Genomic DNA, 19,956 nt, shown 5'->3' on the forward strand with positions numbered 1-19,956 from the left:
GGTGGAGGAAAGACAGAGCTTCGAACCGAAATGAGATGGAAGTTTAAAACCAGAACGGACTGGGCTTTCACTCCAGCAAATGAGACGGTCCTTAGAACACAGTCAGTAACTTGAGCGGTCTGCCCAAGCTTGTCACCATGGCAGGGGACGATCCAGAGGGCCACGTTCAAAAGGCAGCGATGCCAAGAAAACAAAGCCACGTCTAACCTGTGTCCAAGGAACGTATGTTCATGTCCGTGTATGCCTGTCTGTGTATTTGCCCCCACATCTGTGTTTTCCTTCCGTACCCGCGTACCGGTTGCTAAGGCAAAGGCACACACAGCAGACGGACTGACTTACTCCCATGCTATGGCTGCCACCATCACCAGATACATCAAATAATGAGCAGAGCCATCCCAGTAGCAGATCATGTGCCCGTACGCCGTGTTCAGATACGGTTCACCCTACGGAGAGATTAAGAAATGAGTCTACTTTACATACGACTCGGACATCTCCACACAGAACTCCAGACCTGTGTTTCAAGTCAAATGAAACAGAACCAGCTTGTGTCTGTCTGCTAACTTGAAACTATGCAGAATCCTGTACGATTACAAATTAGTAGGCACATGATAACACAGCTTTACCCTGGAGCCCCCAAAACTGGAGCCTGCCGCGGGATGGCCCTGAAGAATGCCCAGCCAGCATCTGACCGGCTGGGCCAATGCCCATGGATGGCGATACAAGACCGACAGCCTCATGGGCAATCCGCTAACGCACTGAGGCCAAGTCAAAAATGAGACTCAGGGCGCTTAGCTCTGGCCAGAGGACGGTGGCCAGAGGAGACCCTGCTCACCAGAGCCACCGGCCGACCTTCCCGATTCACCTACGTGCTCATCCCCAGGCTTGCACGAGTGAGGACGAGGAAGGCACTTCTGCCCCCCCCCCCCGACACACACACAGACGGGCACCCAACCGCCCTATGGGACAGACAACGATTGACTCCATTTTACAGATGAAACAGAGCGCCAAGGGGTTGTGAGACCGGCCTAAGGTCACACAGTTGACATCTAGCACAGAGCATACTGTCAAGAAAAGCCATACTTCTGAGGATTTTTTCATTTTACAGCCATGAGATCCCATGACGAGCGACATGTCGTGCTTCCGGAAGGCTACCACAAGATCACTGTCCGATTTGCACGGGCTTTTCGTTTCCTTCTGAGTCTCGTGTTCCTTTCTTCTCTCTCCCACGTCCATGCCATCCCGCCTTGTTTCTGGCCTGTCTTCCTAAGATGCCCTCAGTCCTTTCTGCGGCCAGAACAGTCAGATCAGCCAGCCAGGAGGGGCCCCTCTGAAGCATGGTGTGCCCGGGGCAGGGCCTGCCCGGTCCTCTCTCCCCACAAGTGAGATGGAATGAGAACTAGCAAGGAGGCAGAAATAACACAGCAGCTGGACTTCTGTGCCCACGCCTGACGCACATCTTTTCTCCCTGACATGCTTCGACTGAACAATCCAATCCGATTTCATGACTTTAATTGTTCATGCCTACACATCGGACTCTCAGAGCCGGTGCTGGCTCCCCTGGTGGCTTCATGGACACTTTTTTTTCTTAATTAAAAAAAAATTTTTTTAAGGTTTATTCATTTTACAGAGACAGAACATGAGGGGAGGAGGAGCAGAGAGAGAGGGAGACACAGAATCCGAAGCAGGCTCCAGGCTCCCAGCTGTCAGCACAGAGCCTGACGCGGTCTCGAACCCACAAACCGTGAGATCATGACCTGAGCCGAGGTCAGACGCTTAACAGACTGAGCCCCCAGGCGCCCCAGGACATTTGTAACTAGATGCCCCACGGGCCCTTCAGAACTCCTAAGTTTTCACGCATCAGCTTCTGCCCTCAATTGAGCCTCAGCTGGCTTCTCTTTCTTTTTTTAAGTTTATTTTGAGAGACACAGAGAGAGCGAGCCAGCAGGGGGTGGGGCAGAGAGAGTGAGAATCCCAAGCAGGCTCCTCACTGTCGGCACAAAGCCCGACGCAGGGCTTGATCTCACAAACTGTGAGGTATGACCTGAGAGGAGATCAAGAGGCTGATGCTCAATTGAGCGCCCATCCCCCTCCCCCTCCCTGCCCCCACCCCTGTCCCTGTGCCCCCGAGGCCTCTATCTTAAGGATGACACCACCCTGCCTGCCCAGCTCAAAGCCGCAGGGTCCCGTTTCCACCCCTTTCTCTCCTATGCGGTGTGTGGGCACGTCCTTTTATTTCTGTTTATGAGGTCACCGCGGGCCACCCTCCCTCCGGTTCAAACCCTCCCTGCCCCTCACTGAGCCATTCCCGAACGGTCCCTCTAGCTGCCTGCTCTCCTTCCAATCCACCTGCCAAATGAAGAGTCATTAGCTCTTGACACATTGCTCTTCTGTTCCAAAGCCTTCCAGAGCAAGCTTCCGCCTGCGGGACCAGGCCAGCCTCCTGTATCTGGCAGCCGGGTGCCCAGAACCTGGCCCTGCCGCCCTTCCCACAGTGACACCAGCCCACCTCCTCACACCCCGTCTGCCTCAGGGCTGGCCAACCTCAGCAGCTCGACCTCCCGGCCCTCTCAGCAGCCACTTTCTCCCCAAAACCTGCCCCCTCTGGGCCCAGTGGCCCCAGGCTCCCCAGGCTTCCCTTCGGCGTCTCGGCCTGTCCCTTCGCAGTTTGCTTCAGGGGGCTCTTCTGGCTGCCACCTCCCACATTCCACCCTCCGGTGTCTCCTCTCTCCCCACTTTCCCCGAGCAGGCTCCTACTGAGATGGCCCCCAAATCTCTCCGCCAGGAATGTTCCTCAGCGCTCAAGCCCTGCCAACCAGAACATCTGCCAGGATGTCCCTCAACCACCCGAAACTCCACACGTCCCCAGATGAACTCAGCATCATCCCTGCAAACCTGCACCCCAGGCTGACCGTGGGGAGACACCTGCTGTTTCTCACCTCCAAGCTTTCGCTCAAGCTGTCCCTTCCCCTCGGAATGCTCTCCACCCCCACCCCAGTCCATCTGGAAAATGTTTGTCATCCACTGTCATTGCAATTTAAAAAAATGCTAGGGGCTCCTGGGTGGCTCAGTCGGTTAAGCGTCTGACTTAGGCTCAGGTCATGATCTCACAGTCCATGGGTTCGGGCCCCCCATCGGGCTCTGTGCTGAGATCAGAGCCCGGAGCCTGCTTTGGATCCTGTGTCTCTCTCTCTCTCTGCCCCTCCCGCCGCTCATGCTTGGTCTCTCAAAAATAAACATTAAAATTTTTTTAAAAAATGCTAGAGCAATATCACAAATTCGATGGGGACTCCCCTGACTGCTTCCGGACTTAGTTCTTCCTCTGTGCACAGGTAACACCGTGTTTTACTGCCTTTTGCTTCATTGTGCATCGCAGACACTGAGTTGTTTGTGTTGTGTTTTGTGTTTTTTGTTTTTTTACGAATTAAAGCTCTGTGGCCACCCTCCATCAGGCAAGTCTCTTGGGGCCGTTTTTCCAACCGCAGTTGCTCGCTTTGTGTCTCTGTGTCACATTTTAGTAATTCCGGCAATATGTCAAACTTTGTCATTCCTGGCAGAGTTGCTACGGTGATCTGCGACCAGTGATCTTTGCTGTTACTATTGTGACTGTTCTGGGGCCCCACGAACCGCACCCACACAAGACGGTGAACTTAGCAACTGCTGGGTGTGTTTGACCGCTGCACCTCCCTGCACAGCATCTTCCTGTCCTCGGCAAACGTCACTGTCGTCGTATCCTAGGAAACGGCCTAGGAAACGGCCACGGCCACCCCCTCCTTCAGCGACCACCGCCCTGATCAGTCAGCAGCCACCAACATGGAGGCAAAGACCCTCCACCAGCAGAAGATGACTCACCGAGACCTTCGACAGTGGTAGGCAGTTTTTGCAATAAAGCATTTTAATATTAAGGTACGTATGCTTTTTGGACCTAATGCTATTGCACACTTAACAGACTACAGTGTAGTGTAAACATGACTTTTTTCTGATGTTTATTTATTTACTTTTGGGAGACAGAGCGCAAGCAGGGGAGGGGCAGAGAGGGAAACATAGAATCCGAAGCAGGCTCCGGGCTCCGAGCTGTCAGCACAGAGCCCGACGCGGGGCTTGAACCCACGAGCTATGAGGTCGTGACCCGAGCCGAGGTCGGATGCTTATCTGACTGAGCCACCGGGCGCCCCATAAACATAACTTTCACATGCACTGGGAAACCAAAACATTCACGTGAGGTGCTCTGTCATGATATTCGCTTTAACGCAACAGTCTGGGACCGAACCCGTGATATCTCATAGGTGTGCCCATACGGTGTGCCCCCTGTGTGCCTCCATCACTGCTCCTAGGACAGCTAGGACTTGTCTCCACTTGAGACAGCTCCTGGCGGGAGAAAGCAGGTCTCGTGACCCCACAGTCTACTCCGGCTACTGTCTTTAGAAGTAAATTCCTCCGGTTCGCCCCTCCGGGCTTAATAACACCTGCATACTTCCAAAAGCAGGAGGCAGGATGTCTTACTTTCCCATCACCCCCAACTCATCCTTGAGTCCCGCTCACTCCAAAGACTCCAGTTCTCCGAAGTTCGTCCCTCCTCCCTACCTCCTGTGCTTGGCCACCCGCCTGCCCTCACTGGCCCTGCGAAAGCCTCCCCTTCGAGCCCATCCTTCCTAGAGCTGACTGCATCGCTCCCTGGCTCAAAATCTTCCCTCGAGTGTGAGATAAAGTCCAAACTCCCTTAGCTTGCAGACGAAGCTCTCCATTATTTGAAACACAGACGAACGCGAAACTTTCAGCTCTGCTCCTTCCTTATTTCCTGTGTGACCTTGAGCAAGTGACCTAAGCTCTCTGGGGCCGGATTCATCCACCCTAACACAGGGAGGAGGATTAGGTGTCTCAAGTGCCGGGCAGCACTGGCACATGACGACGGGGAGGGAAGGATGGTCATCGCAATCAAGCGGCTTCCGTAAGTGCCGTGGGGGTCGCCACTCTCCACGTGTAAGACCAGCTTGAGCTTTTGGCTGTAGTAATGGTTTCACAGTGACAGACACCAAACACCGAATTCACTTGCAGGATCTCATTCCTGGCGAAGGGGAGTGGAGCGGGTGTGAGGGAACAGGTGTACGGCCGAACTCTGGAGAGAGGTGCCCCCCGCTTTGCACGCGAGTAAACCCGCTGCGTCCGTGGCAGTTGAGCGATGCCACGGACCGTGCCTGCTTACACCAAACGGAGGGATTTCGTCTCTGAGCCACATGGCTGAGGCTGCTGACCGTTTGGCGTAAGGCTTACGGTTGCTAAGCGATGCCGTACCTCTCTCAAGTAGTGTGTCACGAACCCGTCAATGATTCCGTCCTGTTCCAGGGCTATGATGAGGTTCACCACGCTGGTAAATCCAAACACTGCATACACTAGAGCAAAGAAAGCGAGAGTTTCCTTTTTAATTAAGAAAACGTTTTTTTGTAAGTAACCTCCACCCCCAACCTGGGGCTCAAACCCACAACCCTGAGATCAAGAGTCGTGCGCTCCACTGACTGAGCCGGCCAGGTGCCCCAAGGAAGCAGTAGTTTAAAAAGCAGTAGGTCAGGAGGGGGCGCCTGGGTGGCTCAGTCAGTTAAGCATCTGATTCTTGATCTTGGCTCAGGTCATGATCTCATGGTTGTGGGTTCGAGCCCTGCATCCGGGCTCTCTGCTGACAGTGCAGAGCCTGCTTGGGGTTCTGTCTCTCCCTCGCTCCCTGACCATCCCCGGCCCCTAAAAAATAAATAAACATTAAATTAAAAAAACAAAAAGCAGTAGGTCAGGAGACAATGACTAAGAGCTTGGCATTCACCAGTAACAGTGACTTGTTTTTAATGTGACTGTGGACACTCATCATGGGCTAACAGAAGGTCCCTCCTGCACACACATTGGTACCTTTGCCTGTGTCACTGCCCAAGTGCCCTGTCCAAGGAGACACCCGCCAGGGGGACAGAATGACAAACTCACCCGCTAACTGTCCCACAGGATTCTACCAGGCCCCCCCATCCGTCCTCCGCTCCCTACAAGTGGCTGCCCAGGACCCCACCTGCACAGAGGGAACAAAACCAGTAACCAGTGGCCAAGAATAGAGGCGACCACGAGGTGGGTATATTTACAATAATGACTCAGGGGCGCCTGGGTGGCTCAGTCAGTTAAGTGTCCGACTCCAGCTCAGGTCATGATCTCATGGTTCATGGGTTCGAGCCCCACATCGGGCTTTGCTGACAGCTCAGAGCCTGGAGCCTGCTTCAGATTCTGTGTCTCCCTCTCTCTGTCTCTCTCTCTCTCTGCCCTTCCGCTGCTTGTCTTCTCTTTCTCTCTCAAAAATAAACAAACATTGAAAAATTTAAAAAATAAAACAAAAGCCATGAAAAAGTAAGTGGGGAGGAGAGCGGCAGAGGTTAATTCACAGAGAAGGGAAGCTGGCCTTGCCGAGTCTGCAGCCGGGGCCGCGGGGTTCACATTCTCACTGGGAGCGGAAGGCCCACGGCTGCCCTGCCGTGCACACCCTGCCTCCCTGTGCCTCCCAGGCCTGTGGTCCAGGCCTGGTAGTCTGGGATCGGCCATCAGTGATCAGTCACCATATGTCTCCCAGGAAAGGAAGCATTTAGCGTCTGATCACTGGACAGTTCCACCCTCGTTGAAGCTGACAGGAGCATCAGATGCTGGGTCACAGGGGGTGAGCACCCGCCCTGAGGCTTCCGTGTGCTCAAGGCTGTGACAGAGACAAGGAGAGAGGGCCGAGGGTGTGGGAGCAAGGGTGCTCAACCCTGGGGAGTCAGGACAGACACAAGTCAGCTAAGTATGGGCACCACAGAGTGGCGGGGGGCCGGCGGGGGGAAGATGGCAGCAGGAGACCTGTCTAGAAAGGTGGACCAGGGCCAGAGCAAAGGCAGGTAGTGTGGGGCAGGAGAAGATGTGGGCCTTGAACTGGGACAGGTCCAGCTAATCTACTGACTGGCTATCCAATCTTAGGCAAGTTGCATCATTTACCTAAACTTCACAGTTTTTCAAAAAAAATTGTAATGTTTATTTTAGGGAGAGAGAAAGAGAGAAAGACAAAGTGCGAGTGGGGAAGACACAGAATCCAAAGCAGGCTCCAGGCTCCGAGCTGTCAGTGCAGAGCCCAACATGGGGCTCGAACTCACAAACCATGAGATCATGACCCGAGCCGAAGTCGGACGCTTAACCGACTGAGCCACCCAGGTGCCCCTCAACTTTAGGGTTTTTTATACACAAGCTGGGAGAAATTATTTACTCCCAATTCTTCTTTGCCTCCCCACCTTTGCCAAGATCCACTGCGGGCAGAGAATATGCCCCATGCCATTGGTGATAGACTCAGCCACATGACTTGCTGTGGCCAGTGGAATGTGTGGCCAGTGGAATTGACAATGGCCAACTCCAAGTCTCCTCTGCCAGGAGGAGGGCACGCCTTGGGGAGCTACTGGTCCAAGAGCAAGGAGACACATGACACAGCCCTGAATCTGACCCACAGCCTGAAGCACAGCATTCTGGCCAACCCGTGAGCAAGGAAATAGATGTTTATAGCCAAGACATGGAAACACCCTACGTGTCCATTGATGGATGAATGGATAAAGAAGATACACAGACACAATGGAATCTTGGCCATAAAAAAAAAGAAGGAAATCCTACCATTGGCAACAACATAAATGGATTTCAAGGGCATTGTCCTAAGTGAAATAAGTTATCCGGAGAAAGACAAATACCGTAGGATCTCACTTACATGCGGAATCTAGAAAAGCTGAGTTCACAGAAACAGAGCTTGGAAGGGTGGTTGCCAGGGGCCGGTGAGTGGGGGAAACGGGGAGATGTCGGCCAAACAAACTTCCGGGTGTAAGACGAGTGAGTTGCGGTATCTGATTTGCCGCGTGGTGACCGTGGTCGACGACACCGCGCTGCATACTTCGTGTTCCCACCGCGCACCAGAGACGGGTGATTACGGGAGGTGAAGGACCTTACTGAAGGCAAGCGACCTGGTCGTGGTCACCATCTCCCAGCGTATGCGCGCATCGCGTCACCGCAGCCTCCGTCTCACACTCGCACAAGGTTACCTGTCAGTTGCATCTCAGCGAAGGAGGGGGCGGGTAGTATGGAAAGCGCCTGCCGCTGCTACAGGGAGGTCGGGCCTGGGGGGTGTCTGACACGCAGCCTGGCTACAGCAGACACTGAATGAGTAAACGCCAGCAAAGTTCCCGGCAGGGGAAGCGCTTGAAGGCAGTAACGGCTCGGACCACAAAGGTCACGGGCTTCGGGGTCAATGCCGGTCTCAGGATGCGACCGTGACCTCGTTTCTCAGCTTCTTAATCTGTAACTGGAGGGTATTTGTTGTAAGGATTAAATAAAACACTCCTGGGGCACCTGGGTGGCTCAGTCAGTTGGACGTCCGACTTCAGCTCAGGTCATGATCTCACGGTCCGTGGGTTCGAGCCCCGCATCAGGCTCTGGGCTGATGGCTCCGAGCCTGGAGCCTGTTTCAGATTCTGTGTCTCCCTCTCTCTGACCCTCCCCCGTTCATGCTCTGTCTCTCTCTGTCTCAAAAATGAATAAATGTTAAAAAAAAAAATTTTTTAATAAATAAATAAAACACTCCTGCTGCAGTGGCCACGACCAGGCACACTCTTTTTTTTTTTTTTTTTTAATGTTTATTTATTTTTGAGACAGAGAGAGACAGAGCATGAACAGGGGAAGGTCAGAGAGAGGGAGACACAGAATCTGAAACAGGCTCCAGGCTCTGAGCCGTCAGCACAGAGCCCAACGCGGGGCTCGAACTCACGGACCGCCAGATCACGACCTGAGCCGAAGTCGGACACTTAACCGACTGAGCCACCCAGGTGCCCCCAGGCACACTCTTAAGTGCTTAATCGGTGGTGTTTTTATTTATTTAATGCACGTGTGTATTTTTCAGGCACTGTTATAAGTATTTTACAAATATTGTTTAATGTTTGCACCGGCCCTCCGTGGTAAGGGCTGTTAGTTTCCTCATTATACAAACGTGCAGACCGAGCCACTGTACTTGTACAGCTAAGTTCCACACCAGGTAAGGCTGTTTGCCAGAGGGCCAGAGGTGCAGGAAGGAGAGTGGAGATCAGAGGTCAGAGCACGGCTGAGGTTGGGGGCGAGGAACAGAGGGGCATCCTGCCTGGCTGGCCCTGGCAGTGACCTTCTGCCCTGATCTCAGCTGGGAAAGGGTGGGGTCCACAACCCGGAGGAGGCGTTAGTTTGGAGGGGAGGAGGGAGGACTGTGTGGCCCTGAAATACTCCTACGCTTCCTACCACATTACCAGCGGGCTCAGGGCATTGGAGGCAGACTTCTTGTTCATAGAAGAAACATAATGCAGGCAAAAGTCAAGTGTTGTGCTGTTGAGTGGACCCCAACAGTTTCCGTCCCACGGGCCCGTGGACACGTACCATAGAACAGCGGGTCCCGGGGTGGTTTTCTTTTGACGAGGACACGAGCCAGCAAGGCTACCAGGAGCAGGATGAGGGCAGCAACCCCTACGATTGTCCAGGAACTGCAACAACCGGAGCAGGGAGGTGGTCACTTATCGAAATAAATACATGAGTGCGTGGAATTTCCTGGCTGTTGATCGCGTTTGCTCCCACCTCTGCCTCTGCCTACAGCTCTAGTGCTGTGGGCTTTGTCTTTCTGCAGCACGTTGGCCCCTCCCCGGCCACCCGTGTGACTTTCAGGGACTAGAGCCACCAGGTTCTCACTCGTCCCATCCTGCCCACCTGCATAGCACCCTCCCCCCTATCCTATCCCATCCCCCCCCCCCCCCCCTGCAGATGGCCTCTGCCTACCCGCTTCCCCAAACCCTGCTCCCCGGGGACGGACGTGCCTAACCACCGAATCCCACCACCTCCCTCAGGGCCGGCCGGAAACCCTCAGACTGAGCTCCAGGGAGCCACGGGAGTCACAACCGCACGGACGTTTCAGGAGGACAAGGAAGGAGGGCCGGGTGGAAGAGCTGGGGCCCGACCTGCGGCCAGAGCGAAGCCAGCTCCCCACACCCAAGGCCAGCAAGCCGGCATCCCCCCCACACCCGGGAGCTAAGGTGAGGCGAGGCTGGGCACAGGGAAAGGGCACGGCGCCGAGGATGCCGGAAGCCAAGCTGCCTTCCCCATGGGGCAGCACTAGGCTGTGAGGCTGGGCCCAGTCACTGGTCAAGGCCCTGCACTCTGGCCCCTACGCGGCCACTGCCCAACTGTGCAGCTGTGCCAAAGCCATGCTGTGTCATCACCTGTTCATTAACTAATTTTAAACCTATTAAGGATAAAATGTATTATGCACCCCTATGTACCAGGCACGGTGGATGCATGGAGGAGGTCCCTGTCTCCACGGAGGGTCCTGTCTGAATGAGCTCTGAGCTCTCTCGCCCAGGAGGTCACCTCTAGTCCTACACACAGATGCTCTCTCTCACCTCCAGCACCAACTGGGCTTGCAGTTATAGACAAAGTATTGCCTGGCCCTCTCTTATAGCCTGCTACACCAGCGCCCCCTCAACAGCCCTCGAGAGCTCCCACAGGCACCACTCCTCAGCTGAAATCCGTCCACACCACTCCAGCCCAACAGGAGAACTGTTGAGTTGGGTAACCTTTGCCATTGCCCCTGAGACTTCTGGAAAGTACCTTTCTCAGTCACAGGCTCCACAACCCAATAAGACCTACCAGTAACTGAAGGACAAACTCATGCTGAAGTTCACTCCACACACCTGTAGCTGGAATGGGTGTTAGGCACCAGTCAGAAATCTGCCCCCAATGTAAGAGAGGTCAGTCGGGAAGTGGGAAGTGATCCATCCAACCTTCAGGTAGATGGGCCCCAAGGAGACTGGTTGCAGGGGCAGGAGAGCGGTATCCTCAGCACCTGGCCCCAGACCCCACAAAGAGTCAGGGAATGGACACTGGGCATCAGCATAGGCCAACCTTGACCTGCAGAATCTGAATACTTTGGAGTGGGGCATGAGAATATGACACAAAGTCTGCCTGGGGACTTCTGCTAGGGTATACAAGAATTGATAGATAGATGAGGGAGGGAAAGAGGGGGAGAGTAAGCCAGGAAAGAGAAATAAATGGATGGATGGATGGATGGATGGGTGGATGGATGGATGGATGGATGGACAGAAGGAAGATAGTGAATGAATGGACAGATGACATGATGGATAGATGGATGGATGGATGGATGGATGGATAGAAGGAAGATAGTGAATGAATGGACAGATGACATGATGGATGGATGGATGGATGGATGGATGGATAGAAGGAAGATAGTGAATGAATGGACAGATGACATGATGGATGGATGGATGGATGGATGGATGGATGGATGGTGGATGGTGGATGGTGAATGAATGGGTGGATGGATGAATGAATGATGGATGGTGGATGATGGATGGTGAATGAATGCATGGATGGATGAATGGATGATGGATGAATGGATGGTGGATGGTGTATGAATGGGTGGATGGGTGGATGGTCAGATGGATGGATTACAGGTGGTGGATGGATGCATGGATGGCACACTTCTATGATAAGAAGGAGGACGACTGTCAATGTCCAGGCAAGAAATTGAAATAGGAAGCTTCTAGGGGTGCCCATCAGTGGCTGTTCCAGGCTCCTCCTGTAGGGATGAGCAAAAGGAAGAGAGGACAGAAGAGGAAGCTGATGTGGGTCAGGAACATGATACTGAACTGAAGCATCCCATGAAGAGGGAAGAGGTTAGATGTGCTATAAAAGCTGACAGGCATTTTCATCACAGCCTGAGTCAGGTGGTGGCCAGAAAGTAACCCCCATTCCTGCTCCTACCAAGGACCTATGCCTACAGCCGGCAAGATCACGCAGCTGGTGCTCTTCTACAGTATGAGAGAGCTGTGTAAACTGGTTCACGTGTCCCCTCACACTCGCCACCTGGGGGAGGAGCAAAGCATGAAGAGAAACTGAGGCAGCAGATCCTGTGTGCATCCCGGTCGCAGCCCAGTGCAGAACCCAGCAGGGACTTAGGGGGTGAGGGAGATGGGGTAAGGGCTGAGACTCACCCCAAGGAGAAAAGTTGCTAGTCATGGGTCTTGGAATGGGGGGCATTACAAGGTGTCCACGAAAGGACACCTACTCAAAGGGGACATGTATGGGTGAGTATGAGCAGAGAGAGAAAGTGTGCATGCGTGTGTGTGTGTGTGTGTGTGTGTGTGTGAGACAGAGAGAGACAGAGAGAGAGAGACATCCCAACTCTTCCCTGACTCCTTAACCTGACTTGCTTTTTCTGTTTTTCAGGCTTTCGTAAAAGGTTTGGTGGGAAGGAAGCTTCAACTAATCCAACTATTTCAAACCTAACTAAATGTCTGCTATGCACAAGGCCCTGTGCTGGGCAAGACAATACTCAGGTGAGCTATGTATGATCTGGGAAGGTGAGTTTGGCCACAGGAAAGTAACTCTGGTGGGAAAAGTGCAATCCAAGGGGGCCGGGTGGAGGGAAAGATCACATCTACTGGGAGGGAGGGTTTGGAAAAGTTAGAGGAGGCATTTGGCATTTTACCCCAGGCCATAGAGTCCTGGTGCAGCTTCAAAAGTCAGGTCAGGGAGGAAGGCCTCCAGTCAGAGGGAACTACATGAGGAAGGGCAAGGAAGCAGGAAGTTAAGGATCATGCAAGGGCTGGGCCAGGGGAGCTCCAGCAGGCCAGTGCCCGGGGAACTGCAGGGAGGAAACAGATGTTAACCCAGCCCTGGGGTCACTGTGGCTGTGGAAGGGGACGGTGGCGGGGTGGGTGGTAGAGAAAGAAGAGAGAGGAGTCAGAGGCCACTGGAATTTTAACCTACAGGGGGAAGGGAAGAATGCCTGGAAGCAATTATTCAGAACTCTGCAGGGCTTAGCAATGTGCTCAATAATACACAGCAATACATAATTCAGTGTGTGCTCAGTAAATGCCATCGCCATCCTGCCAGTGGCTGAGGCCAAAATCTCAGAGTCATCCTCAAATCCTCTCCAGGACATGCAGTCTCTCAGTAAGCTGCCCCGCCTCCCTCCAGAATACCCCCACACCCAGCCACGTCCCCCCCACCCCGCCCTGAAAGGCTCTGTCCCCACATCCCCTGGTGGCCACCTCCTGCACCTCAAGTCTCCTCCTCCAGGAAACCTTCCCTGACCACCAGTCCCCTTCCCAGGCACTCGGGTTGCCCCATTTTACTTACTGATGTCTGTCTCAACACTCGTGTCCCCCACCTTTCCTGGCTTGTCTATAGCCATATCCCCAGTTCTTGGAACAGAGTCACGCGCAGCCTATGGACTCAATAAATGTTTGCTGAACTGCGCATAATGCCATTGGAGGAACGCAGGGTCCCCCGTGCGCTGTATTCACAGACTCGTGACATTCGCTGCCCAGAGCTGCTGCTTGCAGGAGTTGTACCCCAAGACTGGGTCAGACCAAGGGCAGTGGATGCCAGTGCCTGGGGAGTGCTCAGTATGGATGGGGGAGGCTGTCAGCAAGTGGTGGCCCCAGGAGAGAGGCAGAGGCAGAGACGGAGACACAGAAGGGGAGAAGGAAGTCACCGCCCTGTGGGCAGACACTTATCCGCAGCCTGAAGGTCTGGAGGGGGGTTGCAGCTACAGACTGATGCAATTTCCTTAGCACCAACTGCTGTGGGAAACATAACAGGTTAACTTCCTCGTCCCCACACACAGCGGGGGGACATCAGCAGGCACAGAGGCCTGGCACCGGTCCCACTGCCCGGCCGGGCCCGCAGCTGCCTGGTGCACAGTTGCTCAGCCAGGGACCCCTCGCACAAGCCCGAGGCCGGCTTTGGGCTCCACCCATTTCCTTAGCCTCCAACGGCCCTGCCTCTCGCCCCTGAGCTGTCTGTCGTGCACAGCGCCTCTTGGCGAACAGGTCTCTTCGGATCCTGACAACAGGGATACAAAGAGAGGCCATTTGACAGACCGGAAAACTGAGGCAGCCCCCCCCCCCCACCGCCCCGGGGCAGTGCCAAAGCCACGCCTAGAACCCAGGTCTTTGCCCGCTCGTCCTGGGCTATTTCTGCTAGTCATTCACAACAGTTTCTAAAATTAATAAGAAATGAGAAGCATGTGTGTGTCCGTACGTGGAAACGCTCACCGCACGAGCCGGGGGAACACGGCCGCGCTCGTGGTTGTCGCTGCTGCACCGCCCGGGACCCCTGCCCCTGGGCTCCCCAAGGGCAGGGGCATCGCCTCGTTGACCTCTGTCTCCCCGGTGCCCGCACCGCGCGGGCGCCCGGCACTTGGCTCCAGGGCTGCGCCGCAGGTCCCGGACGCCCGCCCGCCCGAGCCGCACCCCCACCAGCCCCCCAGGGCCGCGCGCCCCCACCCCCACCCCGCGCCTCGCCTCCCCTGCCCGGCCCCCGCCGGGTGCGGCTCGGGCCCCCTCGGAAAAGTTGCCGCTCGGCCGCCCCCGTCCCCCGGCGCCGACCCCCGCCGCGCGCGCCCACTCACTCGTGCTGGGCCGCCAGGTGGTTGAAGACGTAGGTGACCGGGATGGCCGAGAGGGACAGCACGAAGACCCCGGTGGCCGCAGAGGCACTCATCGCCGCCGCCGCGCCGCTCGCCCTTCAGCGCATCCCGCGCGGCGCCCCGCCCCAGCTTCCGGCAGCGCCCGCGCCCCCAGTCCGTGCCCTTCGGGGCGTCCCGCGCCGCGCCCTCAGCAGCGCCCCCTCGGCGAGCGGGCCCGCAGCCGCCCCGGAGCGCAGCGCAGCGCCGCCCTGCAGTCCCGGGAGGGGGCGCTGCTGAGGGCCGCGGGGGCTCAGCCGCCAGCGGGGGGCGGCGCCGAGGGGGGGGCGGAGACAGCCCCCTGCCGGGACAGGTGGGGGGGGGGGGGGGGGCGGGGATCTGCGGGAGGGCGGCGGCCCGGGAGGGGTGGGGGGTGGGGGCACGGCCGGGGGCTGGTCGTCGACGACCTGGAGAGGCTCCGGCGGAGCGGAGGGGGGTGGAGCCAGGCCCGGGGGTGGGGGGGTGTCCACGTGGGGAGCCCTAGGGCCGGGGACCGGTGGGACGGATGATCCCGAAGGCTTGGATCTTCTGGGCCGGCAGCGGACAGGGGGCAGAATGCGAATATCCCTTTCAAGCCCTGGCTGCTCCCTCAGCTTGCTGTTGACCTTGGCCAAGTTACTCAAGTCCTGTGTCTTTTCCCTTCCCTGACAATGGGGGTAACCTGGGGCGGTGTGGTTGTGGGAGCAACTGAGCTGGTGTGCGTCGGCCACGGCCGGCTCCCGCCGTTCCCGTTCTGGGGGTTGAAACGGACACAGGGAGAAATGCTATGATTTAAGACACGAGAGCACCATTCGTTTCTATCCCCGGGAGCGTTCCTGGAGGCCAGGTTACCCCGGACAGCCTGCGCTGGGCCCTGCATGGGGTACAAGGACTGGGAGACAAGGACGCTGCTCAGAGCTGCTCAGACGGCTGTCAGATGCCCATTGGTTACAGAGAAGGGAGCCGAGTATTGCCCTGGCTGCTTGACCATGTTGGTGACCAGGTCTCAGAAAGCCCCCCCACCCTGGGACTGAGCCTGGATTAGTCTACTGTCCCAGAAAGGGAAGGAAAGTAGGTTCAAACAGAGTGCAGCTCAAACAACCCAGAGAGGTGGCATGTACTTAGTGTAGGAAGGGTACCACTGCCAGCGACCTGATGACATCACTCAGCTCAGTTTAGAGACGAGGAAAATGAGCCACAGAGAGGCTGTGACCTACCTGCTCTGGGCCACTCAACTTTTCCCAAGCTGGCTCTCCTAAATCCCCTATCCTGGCGCTTCCTGGAGGCTTCTCCAACTCTGAGGACAGAATGAGAAAATCTTGGCCCAAATTGTGACGCACCCAAAGTTCTCCCAAGAGATGTCCTCACCGGTGACCTGGATGTCACTCCCCTTAAACTCTGTCTTCCTCCAGGGATGCCCGGGTGGCTCAGTGGGTTGAGTGTCTGACTTCAGCTCAGGTCATGATCTCACTGTTCGTGGGTTTGAGCCTCACGTCAGGCTCTGGGCTGACAGTTCGGAGCTTGGAGCCTGCTTTGGATTCTGTGTCTCCCTCTCTCTCTCTGCCCCTCCCATGCTCATGCTCTCTCTTTCTCTCTCTCTCTCAAAAATAAATAAACCTTAAAAAACAAACAAAATACCTCTGACTTCCTCCGGACAACAGATAGCTCCTCTAAAGCCCCCTTCTGTCCTCCCACCCAACCCCTGAGGCCAGTCCAGCCCCTCGATCACTGCCCAAACCTGACTGGGTCCGTTTTGCCTTCTCTGTCACACCCTGAACCCCTCCGGCTGCCCTGGGTCCTTCCCCTCAACCAAGGCACATACACAACTATGTCCCAATGTACAAGGATGCTCCCTGGGCCAGAGGTTCCTCCCCTTTGCCACCTACTCTCTCTCCTTTCTCATCTACACTTGTGTTTTTTTAATGTTTACTCATTTTTGAGAGAGAGTGGGGGAGGGGCAGAGAGACGGGGACACAGAATCCCAAGCAGGCTCCTCGCTGAGGGTAGAGAACCTGACGCGGGGCTCAAACTCACAAACTGCAAGATCACGACCTGAGCCGAAGTCAGTGGCTTCACGGACTAAGCCACACAGGCGCCCCTCCGTGCTCGGTTTTAATACCTTTGTCTATGCTGAGAGATCCCGAATTACCATCCCCAACACTGACTCCTCCCCTCAGTGCTGCCACAGAGGCGTCCCACAGGCACCTCACAGCTCTCTCTCATCTGGTGGCACCGCCACAAACCTGGTCGTCCAAGCCGGACCCCTGGGAGTCCACCTGAGTTCCGGCCAATCCCAAATCCCTCTGGTTGCAGCAAACGCCTGTCAGGTCTGTCTTGCCCCTCCCCATCTGCACCCCTACTCCCTACTGTCTGTTCAGGTCTGTTCTGTCTCCCATGTCCCCCCCACCCCCTCGTCTCTCTGCCTCTGATCCCACCGGCTCTAGAAGGCCTCATCTGACCACCCTCCTGCTTCCCTTGCCCTCTCCGTCAAGCTTTGCTTCCTTCACGGCACTCTTACTCTCCAAACTTATCTTGCTTACATGTCTGCCTTCTGTTCTGTGTCCCTCTCTCCAGTGTGATGTACGCTCCTTAAAGATAAATCAGGAAATTACCTGTCTTGCTTACTGTTCTATTCCCATCATTCAGATGAACAGAGGAGGTACAGGGTGGGTACTCAAGAAATCTTTGCTCAGGGGATGAATGTTCAGATCATCATTGTCTGATGGAAATAGAATGTGAGCCACATGTATAACCTAATTTTGGAGGTTTTTTTTTTTTAGGTAAACTACCAAGCATGGGGCTTGTGTTTGTGGCCCCAGGATTAAGAGTGGCATCCTCTCCCAACCGACCCAGCCAGGGGCCCCTGTAACCTTAAACCTTCCAGTAGTCACATTACAAAAGCAAATAGAGGGGCGCCTGGGTGGCTCAGTTGGTTGAGCATCCAACTCTTGATTTGGCTCAGGTCGTGATCTCGTGGTTCATGGGTTTGAGCCCCATATCGGGCTCTGCACTGATGGCACAGAGCCTGCTTGGGATTCCTTCTTTCTGTCTCTGCTCCTCCCTCCATGGGCACGCTCTCTGTGTCTGCCTCTCTCTCTCTCTCTCTCGAAATAAAGAAACATTTTTTTAAAAAGTAAAAAGACATACGTGACATTCATTGTGGAATGATATATTTGATTTAAGCTACCATGTCCGAAGGTGATTGTTTCAATAGGTCACAGACATCAAAGATATCGAAATATTTGACCTTTTTGTATACTTTGAAATTGTATGTGTTTCGCTTACAGTATATTCTGTTTCAGACCAGCCACCTTTCAAGGACTCAGCAGCCACAAGCACAAGTGGCATCTGTATTGGACTTACCCCTCCTGTCATGCTGACCCGGATTCAGTTGCGCTCTCTGCTGGCTCCTGTTAAGAATGGGTGTGGCAGTTACATCACTAATAAGCTTGTTCAAATGTCCTGAGGGACTCTACCGTGTTTCCAGCGTCGTTCTAAGACGTGGTCACACGAAGATGAGTTACAAGTACATCTCGCCCGAGAAGACCACCATCTGGCGTGAGAACGAGATATGTAAACAGTTACCGTACAAGGCGTAAAAGATCTATGTACAGATTGCCGTAGGGACCAACAGTTCCGTCTGGAGGAACCAAGAAAAGCTTCAGAGAGGAGGTGAGGCTTTAGACCAGACTTGACGAACCAGTAGAAGCTGGCCAAGCAGACAAGGAATAGGTGGGGCTTCCCAGGCAATGAGGACAGCACGTGTTCAAGGCAGAAATGTGTGGGAGCATCTTGGTGAACTTCAAGCCATTTGCTCTGGTTGAAGATACTGGGATATCATGCACGAGGGGGCTGGCAGGAAGTGAAGACAGGTGACCAGGGCCTCGATCTCAGAAGACCTCAAGTGCAGGGAGCATTTAAGATTTGAGTGGGAGGGGAGCGTGGGTGGCTCAGTGGGTTAAGAGTCTGACTTTGGCTCAGGTCCGACTTCAGCTCAGGTCACGATCGCATGGGGTTTCGGGCCCTGAATCAGGCTCTGTGCTGACAGCTCAGAGCCTGGAGCCTGTTTCCGATTCTGTGTCTCCCTCTCCCTCTGCCCCTCCCCCGCTTGCGCTTACTCTTTTTCCTCAAAAATAAATAAACGTTAAAAAAAATTTTTTTTAAAGATTTGTGAGTGAGAAAGAGTAGCATCTTTTTTTTTAAATAATGTTTTTATTTATGTTTGAGGGAGAGAGAGACAGCGCAAGCTGGAGAGGGGCACGGAGAGAGGGAGACACAGAATCGGAAGCAGCCTCCAGGCTCTAAATTGTCAGTGCAGAGCCTGACACTGAGATCGAACCCACAAACCATGAGATCATGACCAGAGCTGAAATCGGACTTCTAATCGACTGAGCCACCTGGGTGCCCCAAGAGTAGCATCTTTAAAGCCCTGCCTGGCAGCTGGTGTGGACCATGGTTTAGGAGGAGAGACAGGAGGCAGGAAGGCTAATTAGGAATAATGACAATTGTCCCAGCAAGAGATGACAAGGACCAGAACCAATGCAATGTGAGGGAAGAAAAGGCAGATGAGAAAGATCTGGATAGGAATTCTAAGGGGAGGAAGTCGGGAGGCAGGGGCTGAGCACGGGTTTGGTTTGGGACACGCTGGGTTGCCAGTGCCCGTGGCCCGTGGGGTTCCCAGGAGGAGCTGTCCCATAGGCAACTGGGGATACTTGTCTATGGCAGCCACAGAGGCAAAAGCGCAGATTCAGATTTGGGGAACCTGAGCCTAGAGGTGTGGCTGAATATCAAGGAAATGAATTCACTGTCCCAGGAAGAGGGGAGGGTCTAAGAGAACACTAACAGACGCCATCAGAGAGGGGTTGGTGAGCGCCTGCCACCAGCAGGGCAGCCCAAGGGCATCTGAACACCATGGCGGAAGCATCCACCATCCCAACCCTGAGAGCTCTTCCCTCAGAATCTGTAAGAGACTCAAGGGCCACAACAAAGCTTTGGACACTGTGATAACCATATTGGGGATTAGGATTTTGTTGACAACAATTTCTCTTAATGCCGAAATTACGAGTGGTAAACAGGTTCCCCCAGGAATATAATCTCATCCCACAACACTACAGTATTCTGTAGACTCCAAAGTGCCGTTGACCCTTGAACAAGGCAGGGGTTAGGGGCGCCGACCCCCCGTGCAGTCAAAATTCTGCATGTCGGGGTGCCTGGGTGGCTCAGTTGGTTAAGCGTCTGACTCTTGGTTTGGCTCAGGTCATGATCTCACCGTTTGGTGTGTTTGAGCCCTGCACTGGCAGTGCGGAGCCTGCTTGGGATTCTCTCTTTCCCTCTCTCTCTGCCCCTTCCCCATCCTGTCTCTGTCTCTCTCAAAAATACGTTAAAAAAAAAAATTCTGCATGTAACTTTTCACTCCCTAGAAACATAATACTGATAGCCTAGTGTTG

At 54.7% G+C, this 19,956-nt stretch overlaps 1 protein-coding gene across 7 annotated transcripts in view; it reads right to left on the minus strand.

Moving 5' to 3' along the window:
* The window catches only part of TM6SF1 (transmembrane 6 superfamily member 1), a 34,344-nt gene extending 19,655 nt beyond the window's left edge, over positions 1-14,689 (minus strand). The window contains exons 1-5 of one of the 7 annotated variants that reach the window (XM_042987939.1): positions 9,427-9,510; positions 8,070-8,329; positions 7,742-7,976; positions 5,290-5,387; positions 340-443 (exon numbers count right to left, since the gene is read on the minus strand). In XM_042987939.1, the coding sequence (XP_042843873.1) occupies positions 340-443; positions 5,290-5,387; positions 7,742-7,919 (380 nt within the window). In that variant the 5' untranslated portion in view covers positions 7,920-7,976; positions 8,070-8,329; positions 9,427-9,510. Of the gene's footprint in view, positions 1-339; positions 444-5,289; positions 5,388-7,741; positions 7,977-8,069; positions 8,330-9,426; positions 9,531-14,476 lie in introns of those variants that run through there. The other 6 variants (XM_042987940.1, XM_042987941.1, XM_042987938.1 and 3 more) reach the window with 6 other exon arrangements.
* Positions 14,690-19,956: the final 5,267 nt, after the last annotated feature.

Source organism: Panthera tigris, chromosome B3, assembly GCF_018350195.1.
Source record: "Panthera tigris isolate Pti1 chromosome B3, P.tigris_Pti1_mat1.1, whole genome shotgun sequence".
NCBI classification, from domain to species: Eukaryota; Metazoa; Chordata; class Mammalia; order Carnivora; family Felidae; genus Panthera; species Panthera tigris.